The 19592-nt window shown below is 44.7% G+C and overlaps 1 protein-coding gene across 1 annotated transcript in view; it reads left to right on the forward strand.

The window, feature by feature from the left end:
* LOC126106193 (serine/threonine-protein kinase SIK1-like) overlaps positions 1-19592 on the forward strand; it is a gene marked incomplete at its 5' end in the record, with an annotated part of 543990 nt that overhangs the window by 473765 nt on the left and 50633 nt on the right. The window contains 3 exons of the mRNA XM_049912429.1: positions 7978-8200; positions 15731-15880; positions 16073-16270. Of these exons, the coding sequence (XP_049768386.1) occupies positions 7978-8200; positions 15731-15880; positions 16073-16270 (571 nt within the window). The remainder of the gene's footprint in view (positions 1-7977; positions 8201-15730; positions 15881-16072; positions 16271-19592) is intronic.

Below are 19592 nucleotides of genomic sequence, written 5' to 3' on the forward strand. Positions count from 1 at the left end.
TGACTAGAAGAAGGGATCGGTTGGTAGGACATATTCTGAGGCATCGAGGGATCACAAATTTAGCATTGGAGGGCAGCGTGGAGGGTAAAAATCGTAGAGGGAGACCAAGAGATCAATACACTAAGCAGATTCAGAAGGATGTAGGTTGCAGTAGGTACTGGGAGATGAAGAAGCTTGCACAGGATAGAGTAGCATGGAGAGCTGCATCAAACCAGTCTCAGGACTGAAGACCACAACAACAACAAAAAGGTACGGCCAAACTTTCAGGAAACATTCCTCACACACAAATAAAGAAAAGTTCTGTGGACATGTGTCCGGAAACGCTTAATTTCCATGTTAGAGTCCATTTTAGTTTCGTCCTCGATTCACCGCCAGTTGGCCCAATTGAAGGAAGGTAATTTTGACTTCCGTGCTTGTGTTGACACGCGACTCATTGCTCTACAGTACTAGCATCAAGCACATCAGTACGTAGCATCAACAGGTTAGTGTTCACAACGAACGTGGTTTTGCAGTCAGTGCGATGTTTACAAGTGCGGAGTTGGCAGATGCCCATTTGATGTATTAATTAGCCCGGGGAAATAGCCGTGGCGCGGTACGTTTGTATCGAGACAGATTTCCAGAGCGAAGGTGTCCCGACAGGAAGACGTTCGAAGCAATTGATAGGCGTCTTAGGGAGCACGGAACATTCCAGCCTATGACTCCTGCAATGGACGAGGCAATTCTTCGTGCAGTTGACGATAACCCTAATGTCAGCGTCAGAGAAGTTGCTTCTGTACAAGGTAACGTTGACCACGTCACTGTATGGACAGTGCTACGGGAGAACCAGTTGTTTTCGTACCATGTACAGCGTGTGCAGGCACTATCAGCAGCTGATTGGCCTCCACGGGTACACTTCTGCGAATGGTTCATCCAACAATGTGTCAGTCCTCATTTCAGTGCAAACGTTCTCTTTACGGATGAGGCTTCATTCCAACGTGATCAAATTGTAAATTTTCACAATCAACATGTGTGGGCTGACGAGAATCCGCACGCAATTGTGCAATCGCGTCATCAACACAGATTTTCTGTGAACGTTTGGGCAGGAGTTGTTGGTGATGTCTTGATTGGGCCCCATGTTCTTCCACCTACGCTCAATGGAGCACGTTATCATGGTTTCATACGGGATACTCTACCTGTGCTGCTAGAACATGTGCCTTTACAAGTACGACACAACATGTGGTTCATGCACGATGGAGCTCCTGCACATTTCAGTCGATGTGTTCGTACGTTTCTCAACAGATTCGGTGACCGATAGATTGGTAGAGGCGGACCAATTCCGTGGCCTCCACGCTCTCCTGACCTCAACCCTCTTGATTTTCATTAATGGGGGCATTTGAAAGCTCTTGTCTACGCAACCCTGGTACCAAATGTAGAGACTCTTCGTGCTGGTATTGGGGACGGCTGTGATACAAAACGCCATTCTCCAGGGCTGCATCAGCGCATCAGGGATTCCGTGCGACGGAGGGTGGATGCATGTATCCTCGCTAACGGAGGACATTTTGAACATTTCCTATAACAAAATGTTTGAATTCACGCTGGTACGTTCTGTTGCTGTGTGTTTCCATTCCATGATTAATGTGATTTGAAGAGAAGTAATAAAATGAGCTCTAACATGGAAAGTAAGCGTTTCCGGACACATGTCCACATAACATATTTTTTTCCTTTGTGTGTGAGGAATGGTTCCTGAAAGTTTGGCCGTACCTTTTTGTAACACCCTGTTTATTCACAACCGATACAAAAGTGTTAAATGTTTGCACATGTTACTGTCCTTCAAAGTAGTCACCAGCGTTATGTAGAACCCGTTGCCAGCGATGTGGAAGGCGTAGTATACCGTTAGCGCAGCCTGTTCTGTTGATGATGCAAATGGAGCGGTCTGAAGTTATGATGATTCTCGTGTACGACTCTGACGGCGTTATACTAACGCATTACGTTCCTCCACGGCAGACCGTCAATGCACAGTATTTCTGTTCGTTTTTGGAGCATCACCTGCGACCAGCTTTGCGAAGGAAGCGGCGACACTTTCTGCGCAATCCACCCATCATTTTGCATGACAATGCACAGGCGCAAGCTGTGGCTGCTCTGTTCGGTCGATGGGACTGGGAAGTACTGTACCATCCACTATACTCCCTGGACTTAAGTCCTTGTGACTTTGATTACATTCCGAAATGAAGGAACCATTTCGTGGCATTCGCTTCAGAACTGTTCCAGAGATTCGACAGGCAGTAGACCGCTCCATTCATACCATCAACAGACCAGGCTCTGCTAACTGAATACTACGCCTTCCACATCGCTGGCAACGGGTTCTACAAAACGATGGTGACTACTTTGAAAGGACAGTAACAGGTGCAAACATGTAACTCTCTTGTATCGGTTGTGAATAAATTGTTGCCACTATTTAAGTTTCAATGCTCGTATTTAATGGTAAGACTGCCCAATTGATAGCCCGTCAAAAACTGAACACAAATCAAGCATGAAAACGGGAAGGTGTTATACTGAACTGTGAAAAAAGAAGAAAAACAGAAACCGTGAACGGTCCAAGCTCAAATGTGCAATATCGAGAGAATATGAACAGCCATCGCGTAATGATTGTGTGGTCACGGTCTTGGACTGTGAAGTGGGAGAACCGTTTTCAAATCTCCCTCGTGCCCCATTTTTTTTTCTCAAAATTATGAACTGTCTGGCCGGGTACTTCGCTGTATTCAGATTTGTACCTGTGTCGTGGTGTAACTCCGTTTGCAACAGCGAGTTGTAACGAAGGGACCTCCAGGTGTACGACCTCCTATTTGTTCTACCAATGTAAGGACTGTTGCGTTCCGTTTTGAAAGTTTTGACTCTTGAATTCCTTTGTAGTTCACAGCCGGCCGGAGTGGCCGAGCGATTCTGGGCGCTCCAGTCTGGAACCGCGCGACCGCTACAGTCGCAGGTTCGAATCCTACCTCGGGCATGGATGTGTGTGGTGTCTTTAGGTTAGTTAGGTTTAAGTAGTTCTAAGTTCTAGGGGACTTACGACCACAGCAGTTGTCCCATAGTGCTCAGAGCCATTTGAACCATTTTTTGTAGTTCACACCCGTTTATGTGTTGTTTTCATTGTTGTGACATGTATACGTGGCATTTCGCATGCATTCACTATTCATCACATTTACTTGAGACGGTAATATAGTCTTGCCACATTACTCATTTTCCATAAACACTACCAAGGCTACAGAATGGGAACAGACACGTCAATGACCGAACTGATTTTTTTTGTGTCATCGATCTCTTGACTGGTTTGATGCGGCCAGCCACGAATTCATATTCTGCGCTAAACGCTTTATCTCAGAGTAGCGCTTGGAACATACGTGCTCAATTATTTACCGGATGTATTCCAGTCTCTGTCTTCCTGTACAGTTTTTACCCACAACAGTTCCGCCTAGTACCATGGAAGTCATAGTCTGACGCCTTAAGAGATGTCCCTTCATCCTGTCCCTTGTTGGTTCAAATGGCTCTGAGCACTGTGGGACTTAACTTCAGAGGTCATCAGTCCCCTAGAACTTAGAACTACTTAAACCTAACTAACCTAAGGACAGCACACACATCCATGCCCGAGGCAGGATTCGAACCTGCGACCGTAGCGGTTGCGCGATTCCAGACTGTAGCGCCTAGAACCGCTCGGCCAATCCGGCCGGCTGTCCCTTCTTCTTGTTAGTTTATTCCACATATTACTTTCCTCTCCGATTGTGCACAGAACCTCCTCATTCTTTACTTTATCAGTCCACCTAATATTCAACATTCGTCTTACCACCACGTAATTTTCAACAATCGTCTGTAGCACATAATTTTGTGAAAAGTAATAGGGGTACGAGAAAGATTTGAATACGGATTTGCCATTTCATAGTCCAACGCAGTGATCACACAACCACGACGCATTGGTTACTCATACATCTACATACATACTCCGCAATCCACCATACGCTGCGAGGCGGAGGGTACCTCGTACAACAACTAGCATCTTCACTCCCTGTTCCACTCCCAAACAGAACGAGGGAAAAATGACTGCCTATATGCCTCTGTACGAGCGCTAATCTCTCTTATCTTTGTGGTCTTTCCGCGAAATATAAGTTGACGGCATTAAAACTGTACTGCAGTCAGCCTCAAATGCTGGTTCTCTAAATTTCCTCAGTAGCGATTCACGAAGAGAACGCCTCCTTTCCTCCAAAGACTCCCACCCGAGTTCCTGAAGCATTTCCGTAACACTCGCGTGATGATTAAACCTACCAGTAATAATTCTAGCAGCCCGCCTCTGAATTGCTTCTATGTCCTTCCTCAATCCGACCTGATAGGGATCCCAAACGCTCGAGCAGTACTCAAGAATAGGTCGTACTCATATTCGCGCCATGTCACACATCTCGAGCTTGGACCCTTTATTGTTTCTATTTTTCTTATTTTTCCACTGTCCAGTACACCTTCTCCCAGTTTTCGTCCTTGATCTGCGTTCAGTTTTTCACGGGCTGTCCACTGGGCCATTCTACCACTAAATCTGAGGGGGAGCGATGGGAAGTTTCCCCTGCCAGCAGGCTGGTGTCTGCTATATGTAGCCGTGGGAAAGATGGTTGCCAGGCCGAGATTGGCTGGAAGAAGCATAAGAAAGGGAAATTCACCCACAAAAGGTCACGCGGAAGTACTCTCGTTGCACCGATTCTTGAGTAATGATCGCCAGTGTGAGACCCCTTATTCACTGGTTTGGTGCTCTCCACCACGAAGTTTTTGGCCGTGTCGAGCCAGAGTTATGCAACATTTTTTGAAAGCCTAAGCCGTCCCTTAACTGTGTATTACTCTAATTGTCTTCTGTACATTCTAGATTTCGGCTTTTATGTTATTATTCGTACAGTGATAAAAGTTCTTAGACACGTCGTGTCTGTTACGGCAGTCCAAAACAGATAAACAAGTGGTGTTTATCTGTTCATTTCTCGTGCCAATCGCATCCTATCTGCATGTACACCGTAAGCAGTGGTAGTCTGCTAAAAAACAGCAAAACTCATCTTACTTGCATAAAAAATCCTCGGTTTACTTGCCGCGTCAAATTTGGATAAAATCCCAAGCTTTCGATGACTACCTCCGTCATCTTCGTCCGAGGTAAAACTGTTTTACCCCTGACGATGACGACGGAGGTAGTCATCGAAAGCTTGGGATTTTATCCAAATTTGACGCGGCGAGTAAACCGAGAACTTTTTATGCAAGGTCTCCGTCGCGAAAGACTTCGTAGTCAATTCATCTTACTTCTCGACATAGTTTCCATTGAGGAATATGCATTTGGTCCAGCGAACCTCCGGCTTTTCAATCCAACGGAAAAATAAGTTCTGTCAAACTGAAAAATACTCGTTGACAGCAACTGTCACTTCTTCATTTGCCGAAAATTTCTTCCCAGCAAACCATAGTTTCAAGTTAGGCAACAAGAATAAGTCACTGGGAGCTACGTCTGGTGAATAGGGCGGATGAGGAATCACCTCCAAGTCCAGTTCACGCCGTTTCGCCATTGTTATCGCTATGTATGGGATAGTCCATCATCCCGGTCAAAGAGCACTTTTTTGCGTTGGCCTTTTTCCAGCCAACGCACGTATCAAATGATCCAAAAAATAGCTCTGAGCACTATGGGACTTAACTTCTAAGGTCATCAGTCCCCTAGAACTTAGAACTACTTAAACCTAACTAACCTAAGGACATCACACACATCCATGCCCGAGGTAGGATTCGAACCTGCGACCGTAGCGGCCGCGCGGTTCCAGACTGTAGCGCCTTTAACCGCTTGGCCACCGCGGCCGGCCAAATGATCCAGCGATGTAGCATAGTATGGTTTAGTTACTGCACTGCCTTTTTCCAAGGAATGCATGACAGTTGTTCCTTGGGAATCCCAAAAACAGTGACCATCACGTTACCAGCTGGAAAAATTATCTTTGTCTTCTGCGGCGCACTTTCACCGGTTGTCCGTTGTTTTGACTACCGGTTTGACTCTGGTGAGTAATGATGGCTTCATGTTTCATCAAAAGTCACAAATAGGCGGAAAAACCTTGCTGGTTGAGATTAAACATCGCCAGACGTGTTGAAATATTGTGCCGGATGCACTTTTGGTCGACTAAGAGCAATCGCACACACCTTCTTGATACCCAGTTCTCCGTGCAGGATATTACGTACTCCCTCAGTTGAGATTCCTACAGTCTCAACAATCTCACGAATTTTAATACGGCGGTTTTGCATTACGATGTGATGGATTCTGTCAGTGGTTTCCTTTGTGGTGACCTCAACTGAACGGCCAGTTCGCAGTTCGTCTTCGGTGTTTGTCCAACTACGTTTAAATTCATTTATCGAACAGAAATTGGTTTTAAAATACGTCCACTTGTATTTTTATTGCATTCTGTAACAACCTCCTCCTCTACGTATGTTCTGTTTTTATAAAATCCTAATTTTTTTAACATTGCATTTATCTGTTATACTGATTTATAGGTAATAAGACTTCTTCAGATGGCCAATTTATATGGGTTGAAACGTAGTTCAAGAGCTTTTGACTGCTACCTTCCATAGCTGGTGGCTGTTTTCATGCCATATACAGTAGGTGATCAAAAGTATCCGGACACACGCAAAAACGTACGTTTTTCATATTGGGTGCATTGCGCTGCCACCTACTGCCAGGTACTCGATATCAGCGACCTCAGTAGTCATTAGACATCGTGAGAGAGCAGAATGGGGCGCTCCGCGGAGCTCACGGACTTCGAACGTGGTCAGGTGATTGGGTGTCACTTCCGTCATACGTCTGTACGCAAGGTTTCCACACTCCTAAACATACCTAGGTCCACTGTTTCCGATGCGATAGTAAAGTGGAAAGGTGAAGGGAGACGTACAGAACAAAAGCGTACAGGCCGACTTCGTCTGTTCACTGACAGACACCGCCAACAGTTGAAGAGGGTCGTAATCTGTAATAGGCAGACATCTATGGAGACCATCACACAAACATTCCAAACTGCATCGGGATCCACTGTAAATACTATAACAGTTAGGGGAGAGGTGAGAAAACTTGGATTTCATGGCCGAGCGGCTGCTCATAAGCGACACATCACGCCGGTAAATGCCAAACGACGCCTCGCTTGGTGTAAGGAGCGTAAACAGTGGACGATTGAACAGTGGAAAAACGTTGTGTGGAGTGACGAATTACGGTACAGAATGTGACGATGCGATGGAATGGTGCGGGAATGGTGAATGCCCGGTGAACGTCATCCGCCTGCGGCTGTAGTGCCAACAGTAAAATTCGGAGGCGGTGGTGTTATGGTGTGGTGACGTTTTTCATGGAGGGTGCTTGCACCCCTTGTTGTTTTGCGTGGCACTATCACAGCACAGGCCTACATGGATGTTTTAAGCACCTTCTTGCTTCCCACTGTTGAAGAGCAATTCGGGGATGGCGATTGCATCTTTCAACACGACTGAGCACCTGCTCATAATGCACGGCCTGTGGGGAGAGTGGTTACACAACAATAATATCCCGGTAATGGCCTGGCCTGTACAGAGTCCTGACCCGAGTCCTGTAGAACACCTTTGGGATGTTTTGGAACGCCGACTTCGTGCAAGGCCTCACCGCCCGACATAGATACCTCTCCTAAGTGCAGCACTCTGTGAAGAATGGGCTGCCATTCCCCAGTATCTGATTGAACGTGTGCCTGGGAGAGCGGAAGCTGTCACCAAGGCTAAGAGTGGGCCAACCCATTATTGAATTCCAGCATTGCCGATGGTGGGCGCCACGAACTTGTTAGTCATTTTCAGCCAGGTGTCCGGATACTTTTGATCACATAGTGTACGTTTCCTTTCCTGTCTTTCCTTCCTTTGCTTGCCCTTTCTTTGTTTCCGTTTCTTTTTTCTTCTCTCTTCCTTCCTTGCTTCTGGATGTGAAACATCCCTCACCTCGACCCGTTGCAGGCGCCTCCCGACGCGGCACCTGTCGAGCGTGTCGGCGGACGAGGGGGTGGAGGTGGAGGCGGAGGGCGGCTACGGCAGCGCGTCGTCCTCCAGCTGCAACAAGAGCCTCAGCCAGCACCTCAGCTGCGACTCGGGCTGCTCCGCCGTCTTCGAGGGCTCCGGGCTCGACCTCGCCTCCAGCCTGCCCTCCTGCAGCTACAGCCGCGACGGCTCCGCGCTCGAGGTGAGTGCCGGCGCTCACTAACAGCGAGGCCAAGCACAGAAGAACAGTGGGTCGCTGAGGCTGGCGAGTGGTAGTGTGTACAGCCGTGCCTTAGGCATCCTAGAGTTAGCCTTGCAGCGTTGGTCAAGTGTGTTCCTTAAGGGGAGAAACCACATTAGGAGGCTCTTTGACACTGATTTTTTGAGATTTTTTTGGGTGACAGAAATGTTTACTTATCCTGCCTACGAAAAACTTTTAATGGATGTTGTTGTTGTTATTGTTGTTGTGGTCTTCAGTCCTCAGACTGGTTTGATGCAGCTCTCCATGCTACTGTATCCTGTGCAAGCTTCTTCATCTCCCATTACTTACGGCAACCTACATCCTTCTTAATCTGCGTAGTGTATTCATCTCTTGGTCTCCTTCTACGACTTTACCCTCCACGCTGCCCTCCAATGCTAAAGTTGTGATCCCCTGATGACGCAGAACATGTCCTACCAACCGGTCCCTTCTTCTTGTCAAGTTGTGCCACAAACTCCTCCCCAATTCTATTCAATACCTCCTCATTAGTTATGTGATCAACCCATCTAATCTTCAGCATTCTTCTGTAGCACCACATTTCGAAAGCTTCTATTCTCTTCTTGTCCAAACTATTTATCGTCCATGTTTCACTTCCATACATGGCTACACTCCATACAAATACTTTCCGAAACGACTTCCTGACACTTAAATCAATACTCTATGTTAACAAATTTCTCTTCTTCAGAAACGCTTTCCTTGCCATTGCCAGCCTACATTTTATATCCTCTCTACTTCGACCATCATCAGTTATTTTGCTCCCCAAATAGCAAAACTCCTTTACTACTTTAAGTGTCTCATTTCCTAATCTAATTCCCTCAGCATCACCCGACTTAATGCGACTACATTCCATTATCCTCGTTTTGCTTTTGCTGATGTTCATCTTATATCCTCCTTTCAAGACACTATCCATTCCGTTCAACTTCTCTTCTAAGTCCTTTGCTGTCTCTGACAGAATTACAATGTCATCGGCGAACCTCAAAGTTTTTATTTCTTCTCTATGGATTTTAATACCTACTCCGAACTTTTCTTTTGTTTCCTTACTGCTTGCTCAATATACAGATTGAATAGCATCGGGGAGAGGTTACAACCCTGTCTCACTCCATTCCCTACCGATGCTTCCTTTTCATGTCCCTCCACTCTTATAACTGCCATCTGGTATCTGTACAAATTGTAAATAGCCTTTCGCTCTCTGTATTTTACCCCTGCCACCTTCAGAATTTGAAAGAGAGTATTCCAATCAACATTGTCAAAAGCTTTCTCTAAGTCTACAAATGCTAGAAACGCAGGCATGCCTTTCCTTAATCTTTCTTCAAAGATAAATCGTAGGGTCAGTATTGGCTCACGTGTTCCAATATTTCTACGGAATCCAAACTGATCTTCCCCGAGGTCGGCTTCTATCAGTTTTTCCATTCGTCTGTAAAGAATTCGCGTTAGTATTTTGCAGCTGTGACTTATTAAACTGATAGTTCAGTAATTTTCACATCTGTCAACACCTGCTTTCTTTTCGATTGGGAGTATTATATTCTTCTTGAAGTCTGAGGGTATTTCACCTGTCTCATACATCTTGCTCACCAGATGGTAGAGTTTTGTCAGGACTGGCTCTCCCAAGCCCGTCAGTAATTCTAATGGAATGTTGTCTACTCCCGGGGCCTTGTTTCGACTCAGGTCTTTCAGTGCTCTGTCAAACTCTTCACGCAATATCATATCTCCCATTTCATCTTAATCTACATCCTCTTCCATTTCCATAATATTGTCCTCAAGTACATCGCCCTTGTATAGAGCCTTTATATACTCCTTCCACCTTTCTGCTTTCCCTTCTTTGCTTAGAACTGGGTTTCCATATGAGCTCTTGATATTCATGCAAGTGGTTCTCCTTTCTCCAAAGTTAGAATTTAATAAAATTTGACATTATTTCATTCATATTCCGAACAGTTTTTGTGAAATTTTTGAATAGTTTCAGGCAAATATACCAAAGTTACGCTATGATGTCCGCTGAAGGTTGTGAGTATAATTCCCCAATGGCGTGCAGTGCAGCCATTTCTAACAATACCACCACTTGCAAAGTAGGTTAGAAATCAGATTAATAATGTTACTCACGCAACATATGTTGGCTTTATCGGGCAACAACAAAGTTATTGACTGTGGATGGTATCGTCAGAATGGAAATAATGAAGTCACTGTAAAAAAGTAATTAATTTTGGCACTTATCTTGAATGGATTACCACGTAGATTTCGTCGAAGTTGTTATGGCTCATCTTGTTGATTCTAGGGTTATTCCACTTTGACTGCTTGAAAGTCCAGATCTGTATTTTAGCAATATTTGAAGACCTAACAAATGCGTTTTTCAGGAAATTCTTAATGATTAGACAATCCCAGATCAGAACAATGGTATGGTAGAAATAATTTTTAACTTGGTGCTCACGATCCACATTTTTATTAAACTTCTTGTAAATTCACATAAACTTCTTCTTAATTGTCACATCATCAAGAAAACAGTTTTGTATCAATCTTCGTACACTTTATTTTCACTTTAACCAAACACAAGATTTGACTGTTCTTTTACAAAGCGAAATAACAACTTCTGCCAAGTGAAACAAAGACTGCTCTGTGCGCATTCGCGCCAAAAAGGTTACAAGTAAGTCAAAGATTATGACAGTCTCACAGAAATGAATACACACAAGAACCATATCACTGTAATATATCGATACGTCGGAGTACCTATACATCAATAAAACCAAATGTGAATATTGTCACAAAAATATGTCTGTTACTTCGCAGAAAAGTAGTACGATATTACTGGTATCGAGTACTGGGGTTGGAGTGCCGTAATGGTCACGTAAATAAAGAGCCATTACACATTCCTATTTTCATCTGTAATCAAAAAGGTTTTTTTTTACATAATAACTTATTTTCTAAGAATATGAACCTCAATACAGGTGAAAATAATGAAAATTAAAAATTTTGCTCCCGTTGGAACAATTTGCTTCGATTTTCACGATTTTTCTCTGATTATGCAAAGAAAAACATCCTTAAAATCACGATATCATCTCACAAGGCGGTTCATATAATTCGTAATTTTATAAAGAATCGTACTATCAGTTTTCGTAATGATCGGTTCTATACTCTCTGACTTCACGCAAATGTGAAAAAGTCATTTCGAGATATCGCGTTTGAAAAATAAATTCTCGGAAACTAGAAATTCAAGGAACTTAACAATAGTGTAAAATGCTTACCGATTAATCTGCGAATCTAGCACCATATGGTAATCCTTCCTCATAGGCTTCGTTTTGCGGTGGCAGCGGTGCTTTCCGACCTTCCTTCGATTCCAGTGAACTACGTCGATTCTGCCGGCTCACACGATGGTTATCCATTTGTTCGGCGTAATTGAAGCTGTGCGTGCCTACTACAATTCCTGCCTCGTTCATGACCATCAGAAATGACGAATTTCCTTCATTGAATAAGCTCGCTGCTAAATACGATGCCAATTCAACGACTTTTAGTCTGGAGAGCAATAGTTTGTACAAGAAGAGAATAGAAGCTTTCGAAATGTGGTGCTACAGAAGAATGCTGAAGATTAGATGGGTAGACCACATAACTAATGAGGAAGTATTGAATAGGATTGGGGAGAAGAGAAGTTTGTGGCACAACTTGACCAGGAGAAGGGATCGGTTGGTAGGACATGTTCTGAGGCATCAAGGGATCACCAATTTAGTATTGGAGGGCAGCGTGGAGGGTAAAAAACGTAGGGGGAGACCAAGAGATGAATACACTAAGCAGATTCAGAAGGATGTAGGTTGCAGTAGGTACTGGGAGATGAAGAATCTTGCACAGGATAGAATAGCATGGAGAGCTGCATCTAACCAGTCTCAGGACTGAAGACCACAACAACAACAACAACAACAACAACAACAACAGCAAGTGCTTAGGAGCTAATCGTCAAATGGTGGAAACTTTCATTGGCATTTTGTGTGTGGCCACCTAAACATTTCTCCAGTAATTCATCCCTTGATAAATCTTCATATATTGGAAGAATTTCCTTCTGTACGTCGGGGTCCAATGGAGTAGGGTGCGTTTCATGTTCCGTTCCGAGGGCTGTTCGCTTCAGCCATTCGTACCAGCTGTCTTCTCCATCTGGGCAATACTCGTATCGAGGATTTTCATCCGTGGAAATCATATGATAGTATGCCGCCATAATTGCTTTTTCCAGCCTTTACCCGATGTGCACTCGCTTCTACGCTCATAAAACGTAAACGAATGCGAATTTCGCTTTGAAGTTTTGACAGTGTATTCTTGAATATTGAAGCTAACGATTTATGCAATAAAAATGGGGTTTTTTGAACCTCCTAAAGTGGTTTACCCACTTAACCAACATCGCTATATGTTAACTGGCCGAAGAGTGGGAGCACTGACATATGGATCTTTACTGCGTGACTTAAGGCTAAACGAGACGAGACTATCGGAGGGTGGGCGCTATGTTCATGTTTTATTCATCTCGTGGGGTATTTCTCCCAGTTACCTTGTGTACTACAGTGTGGCAGTTTCTTCTACGTAAGGTCCAAGTTTAGTCGAGCTACAGTATGCTACTTGGCAATGGCACAACATGGGAAAGGTACTTTCGCCCTTAAGTTTTGCACACCAGTGATTTGATTATACATATCTTAAGTTTGGCAAACCTCTATAGATTTCCAATAATTTTAAAATGAAAGAGCGTTCTGCAGATTTCTTAAGGCATTTTCACAATTCGATTGACACAAGACAGCAAATCGCCCAAATAAATATTTTGGCACACGGGACTGAACTGACAGTATTGCACAGAACAAAATGTTGCCCGATATTATTTGGTCGAGGAGCTGATTTAACGCAAGGTGAATAATTCCAGAATCTGAGAGTCTCTCACCGCAGTTTCCAGTGGAAGCATCACCGACTCTGGATACGATACTTTTAAGTGCATTTGTCTTGTTCCGTGCTTACTGTGACTGTCCTCGTGCAGTGTGTGGTATCCAAAAGTTCTCGAAACATAACTGCAACAGTTATGTCTTATCTTATACTGTAGCATCACCTTCAAGTTACTCCCTTCGGGAGTAATCACTCAGATCCTTTACGTTTATGCCAGTTTCAAAACTTAAGTCCTGGATTTTATTAAGTGTGTTTCACACACTCCACGATTCCACTTGACTACTCTCACTGTATCAGATCTTTACCCCTCCAACTGTTGTTCATCCTGGGGAATATGGAGACGTCGCCTGGAGCTAAGTGTGGAGTACCTTTGCTCCTCATGTTCTGCCTGAAACGTCTTAGAAAATCGCTATGCAACTCTAATAACCGGTTGCCCTGGAGAGAACACTTCGTGAACAATCGCATCAGTATTATTTTTTTTTTAAAAACATGGTTAGTGAGCTTGTTTTGGCCGAGGTGAAAGAGTAGTCTTTCATTGTTGGACCCTTTCTAAAAAAATGGCCATCAATATAACTTTCATCTCCAGTGATGCAGCGCACACTTCCTGCTACAATACGTTCACATGTATCGTAATTTATTGCGTAGGTGTTGCAGAGGTCTTTTATAATTTGTCAATGATCTTGCAGATTCAGATCCCTCCCTTTCCGAACATTTTCAACTGTGATGCTAGTTGACAGCCGACTGGAACTTTCCGTCATCCGTCCAGTAACTACCGAGCGAGGTCGCGCAGTGGTTAGCACACTGCACTCGCTTTCGGGAGGACGACAATTCAAACGCGTGTCCTTGCCTTCAGCAAGGTCCGAGCAGGCACACGGGGGGAGGGGTTTATTAGTGATTCGGATCTCCAACGTTAGACGGGTGATGGAGCCCCTTAGGGAAACAGCGGGAAGGTCGGGGAAGAAGGCCAGTGTTCACTCTGTCTGCTTGCCGGCGGGTCTCATCCGAGATGTGGAGGAGGCCCTGCCGGCGGCGATAGAGCACTGGGTGCACCCGACTGCAAATTGTTGCTCTTGTCGGCACCAATGACTCCTGCCGTCTGGGTTCAGAGGTCATCTGGGTTCAGAGGTCATCCTCAGTTCATACAGGCGGTTGGCGGAGTTGGTGAAGGCGGAAAGACTCGCTCGCACGGTGGAATCTAAGCTAACTATTTGTAGTATCGTTCCCAGAACCGATCGCGGTCCTCTTGTTTGGCTCCGAGTGGAAGGCTTAAACCAAAGACTCAGACGATTCTGCGGAGATCCGGCGTGCAAATCTCCGCTATCGGGTGGAGAAATGTAGGGTCCCCCTGAATAGGTCAGGCGTGCACTACACGCAGGAAGCGGCTACAAGGGTAGCGGAGTACGTGTGGAGTGCACATGTGGGTTTTTTAGAGAATTCCCTCCCTAGGCCCGACAAGACGCCTCCTGAGACCCGACAAGGTAGTAGTAGGCAAAACGCAACAGGGAATAACAATATTAATGTGGTAATAGTAAACTGCAGGAGCGTCTATAGAAAGGTGCCAGAACTGCTCCCATTAATAAACGGTCACAATGCCCACATAGTACTAGGGACGGAAAGTTGGCTGAAACCAGATGTAAACAGTAATGAAATTCTAAACTCAGATTGGAATGTATACCACAGAGACAGGCTGGACAGTGAAGGGGGAGGCGTGTTTATAAGTTCAATAGTATCGAAGGAAATTGACGGAGATCCGAAATGTGAAATAATTTGGGTGAAGGTCACGGTTAAAGCAGGCTCAGACATGGTAATTGGATGTCTCTATAGGCCCCCTGGCTCAGCAGCTGTTGTGGCAGAGCAACTGAAGGAAAATTTGGAAAATATTTCGAGTAGATTTCCCGACGCGAACCGGAACCGTGGCAAGGCGCCCTTGGCGGCGCGGCTCTACGCATGTGGGGTGCTATTTCGTGGGTTTCGCGCTCCACAAACCGTAAGTCCCTGTGTGCAATATCATTGCAGCGACTCGTGCACTTCACGTGCTCAATTAACGATGCGCCATGTCACTGGGTCACCATTGTTCACAACTGAAGAACATCTTGGACAATGCGAGCGAATGATTTGGTCGTCCTGATCGCCTGACATGAATCCCATGGAACATGTGTGGAATATAATCGAGAGGTCAGTTTTTGCACAAAATCCTGCCCCAGCAGCACTTTCGCAATTACGGACGGCCATAGAGGCGACATGGCTGCAGGAGACTTCCAAATCGAGTTCTTGTATTACACCCGGCAAAACGAGTTCCAACATGATATTAGGAAGTATTCCGTTACTTTTGTCACCTCATTGTTTGGCGAGTCTTCTGGCGGTATTTAAATGTACTCTTTAACCATTTGCGCACAAACTTCGAATTTTTCGAACTTTTGGATACCGCCCTGTACATGGTGTTCGGGTGTAGCTGTGACAGCCGGCTGCGCGGTGGTGGGTTGTAACCTGTGTCGTAGCAGAGGCGTCGGCGGGCTATGAGTGGGTGTGGCGTGTTGTAGGTGTTGTAGCTAATAGCTGCGGCCCGCTTGGCCTCAGGTGTGGCTGCCGGCAGCGGCGGCAGGTGTCGCGTGCGGAGGCGTGTCGACTCCGCCCCCGCGGCCCACCGCGTCGCCGACTCCGCCCCCGGGCCTGGTGCCGGCGGCAGCCGCCCTCGCGATACGCCCCCGTCTGCCGCAGCTGGCGGGGGCGGGCAGCTGCGAGGGGGCGGCGGCCGCGGCGGCAGCTGCGGCGGCGGTCGGCGGCTCCGGAGGCGGCGGGGGCGGCCCCGGGGACTTCCGCGACGGGCGGCGCGCGTCGGACGGCGGGCTGGTGGCGGGCGGCGGCGGCCCGCTGGGGGCGGCGCTGGGGCTGGCGGCGCGCGCCGGGGGCGTGCCCGAGCTGCACGGCGCGCTGCGCTGCCGCTACCGGGAGCCGCTGCCCAGGGCGGACCGCGACCGCGCCGCCAGGGAGCGCCTGGGGCTGGCCGCCGCCTCCCAGGGCCAGGGCCAGGGCCAGGGGCTGCAGCACCAGCTGCTCGCCTCGCGCCTCCTGCACTCCCGCAGGCTCCTGCTGCAGACCATGCACGCCAAGCACCAGGTCAGTCACTACCCACTACCCAGCACTCGGCACTCGTTCATCCGACGTAGTCTCCAGTGGCTAATAATGTCATCAAACTCTTGTCGTGCCATTTCTTTCCTATCTTCCGCCCGCGTCTGTTCATCCCTTCTTCACTCCAGTCTCATTTCCTTTACGTCACTCAGTTCTCCTTTCAATTCATTCATTCAGTCCCGTATTTGTTCGGTCCCGTTGTCTTTTCGGTCCCGCAGGCCTTTCCGGTCCCGCGGTCTTTTTTCCGGTCCCGTGGTCGTGTGTTCTGTTCCCTATTTGAACATTCAGTAATTCATTCCATAGTTAATTTATTTATTCATTCATTAGGTTACTATTGACCGACTGACTCATTCATTCATTTTGCAAGTGATTGATCGATTCATTTATTCATTTGTTTACCTGTTCATTTTGCAGATGATTGATTGATTTGTTCATTTTTTCTGCAAGTAATTGATTCATTACTTCACGCATTCGTATTGCAGTTAATTAACTGCTTAGATCATTCATTCAGTTATGCATTTTTCTTGATTCATTTCTTCATCCGGCCGTTCATTAATCCATCCATTCATCCATCCCTTGATCCCAGAGCTCAGTGACGTGTTCAGTCTTTGTTCTGTGCTAACAGAATATGCATTTCAAGGTGTTGGAGCGTTTTACATTTAGTCTTTATCTCGACTGTCAGATTTCCAATTGTTTTGACCACTTAAAAGACTGTTTGAAGGTTGTGTGTTCAGCCTCGATCCAGAGGAGAAGCCTTTAGCATAGGTAGCTGAGCAACACAAATACAAAATATCTTTGTGTTCATTGTATAGTGCGATCTCGATTGTAATTTTGAAAACTGTGGAAGCAGTTACTTTGTATGGATTTTGTTTTTCTGGCTATTTCAGTGGACAGCTGATATGAATTAAGTCAGCGGACAGCTGTCCAAATCCCAGTAGTGCCTGTTCAGACACATGGAACTTAATTTGACAGAACCATTAAGACTTTTATATGGCTCCTTAGCAGGATTTTGGCAGTTTGAAGTGAGTTTTATGTTGCAGGCAGCGTGTTTCTCCATACATCAGTAACAATGTCACAGCTATGTCACACTGTCATAGTGAACGTTTCAGTGGGAAATTCTTTTTCTTCTTCCTGCATGTCTTAGCCATTTGCCTTTTATGCCCCATTGGTTGAAATTATTTTCATTTTTCCATCTGTTCCTTGACCTTTCTAAACATTTTTTGCCCACTGGATGGTAACTCATCATTAATTTTGGTACTCTCCCGTCCTCCAGTCTTGTTACGTAGTCCTTCCAGTTGTTCCTGTATTCCTTAATGTTCTCATTTAATCTTCTCACTCCCAGTTCTTATCTAATGTCAGCATTCGTTGTCCTGTTGGACAGTGTGCAGCCAGCTACTCTTCTTAGGAATCACATCTCTGATGCTTGTATTCATCGCTCATTTCTTTTTATTACCATCCACAGCTCATTTCCATATGCAATGGGTGGTACTGACATAATTTTATAGAACTGAAGTTATTTTATTTCTTCCGTTAGTCCTGAAGGCTATACAGATTGCTCTGTTAGCATTATTAAATCGTTGTAATTGCTTTTGTATGTCAATTTCGATCATAAATAGTATAGTATTACCAAAGAAGTTGAACCGATTACTCTATTTATTTTATGATCATTTCTTCATATTTTGTGGGAATTGGCTGCTGGCCCTAAATGCCATAACTTTTGTTTTCTTTGAAGATATTAATACATTATGTAACTTAGCTGTTCAGGACTGTACCCATCATTGTAGGCAATATAAATTAACAGCAAAATAGAGCTATTATTCGAATAAGAGTTTTTGTTTCATTTTTTTGTATAATCTAATATCATGGATTGTCATAAAATACAAACCTACAAACTATATGCTATAAAAAGAAACAATAATTTAAAATAAGAAGTGGCAGATGAAAATTCGTTTCTTTTTTTTTTTTCAAATTTCATGAAATTGTTAATTGTATAATAAAATTTTAGACTTCAACAACAACATTAAATGCTTGTTTATAGGCCTGTAATTCAAATTTATAGAATCTGAATATGGCCTTTTCTGATGGTATCGGAAAACTTGTGTGTCGATGAACCGAGTACTTGAAAAGAGAGAGGAGTGGGGGGGGGATGATGATGATGATGATGCCGATGATGAAAACAGTCACAGTAAATTTGGTAACATTGTTCTAATAAATTAGAAAAATGTCTCATAGTTATTTTCTGCCATACACTCAGTAGTAGTTGCAGTTGCAGTTGTAGTAGTAGTAGTAGTAGTAGTAGTAGTAGTAGTAGTGTCTAATTGCACATCTAAAACAAAAACAGGTGGATAAACAGAAATTAAAGTCAAGAAACATGATATGGAAAATGGAAAAAACCTATGAGGATATGTTACCAAATGGCAGGCATTTTGGAAGCCACTATCTTGGATTCAGTTCGTAGTTTTAAATGGAAAGGAGTCATGCGACATATCAGGCAGGTAGAGGATTACATGAGAGGAACAGCAGTGTTTTTCATTTGATCATAGCTTCATTGACTGTCAAGTTATGTCTCATTTTTTTACACAATGAGGCAAGTGCTGGTGATAACACATAAAGGCTGTAAGGTGTTCCGTACCTTATATCAGTACATTTACTGGAATGTGAACACTAGCATCAACTGTCAGCTGTATACAGCTGACCCCAGTTTCCTGTTATTGATTGTTATAGAATGATGCAAAATGGTGGTTGATATTGCTTCATCCTTACGTGTTTTAAGTCACCCAGCTTCCAGTTTGACAGAGCAAGTTTCATGGAATATTGTCAGAAGTTTCACAGTTGTGCTGAGGGTAATAGTTGATATGTATGGGTGGCAACAGCTGAAATTCTCTGTGATAACAATGGTGGTTCTGTCTCCTGTTATCAAGAAGATCCAGTACTTTTGTTAACGTGATCAGCTTTCGCATGATCTGTAATGAAAAAACAGTAGTCGAGACATGAGAATGCTCCAATGAAAGGCACCATTGTTTTTTGTGCATTCTCTATGAGTTTGATATGTCACATAATCATCTATCGATTTGATAATTATTAATTGTATCCGAGGTGGTGGCTTCCAAAATTTTACGTCTTCCTCTCACACTGTGTGGCTCTTTAGTGGACACAGGAGAGAGTAATAGATGCTGTTCATGATCAGAGAATTCAAATTTTAATATATTGTACATCTAACATCAATAGTAAAAAAATACATAACTTTGTTGCTGTAGTGGCAGCATCAGTTGCAAACTGTAGTTTTGATTGTAGAGGTATATATGTACAC

The sequence above is a fragment of the Schistocerca cancellata genome, chromosome 10 (genome assembly GCF_023864275.1).
Source record: "Schistocerca cancellata isolate TAMUIC-IGC-003103 chromosome 10, iqSchCanc2.1, whole genome shotgun sequence".
NCBI lineage: Eukaryota > Metazoa > Arthropoda > Insecta > Orthoptera > Acrididae > Schistocerca > Schistocerca cancellata.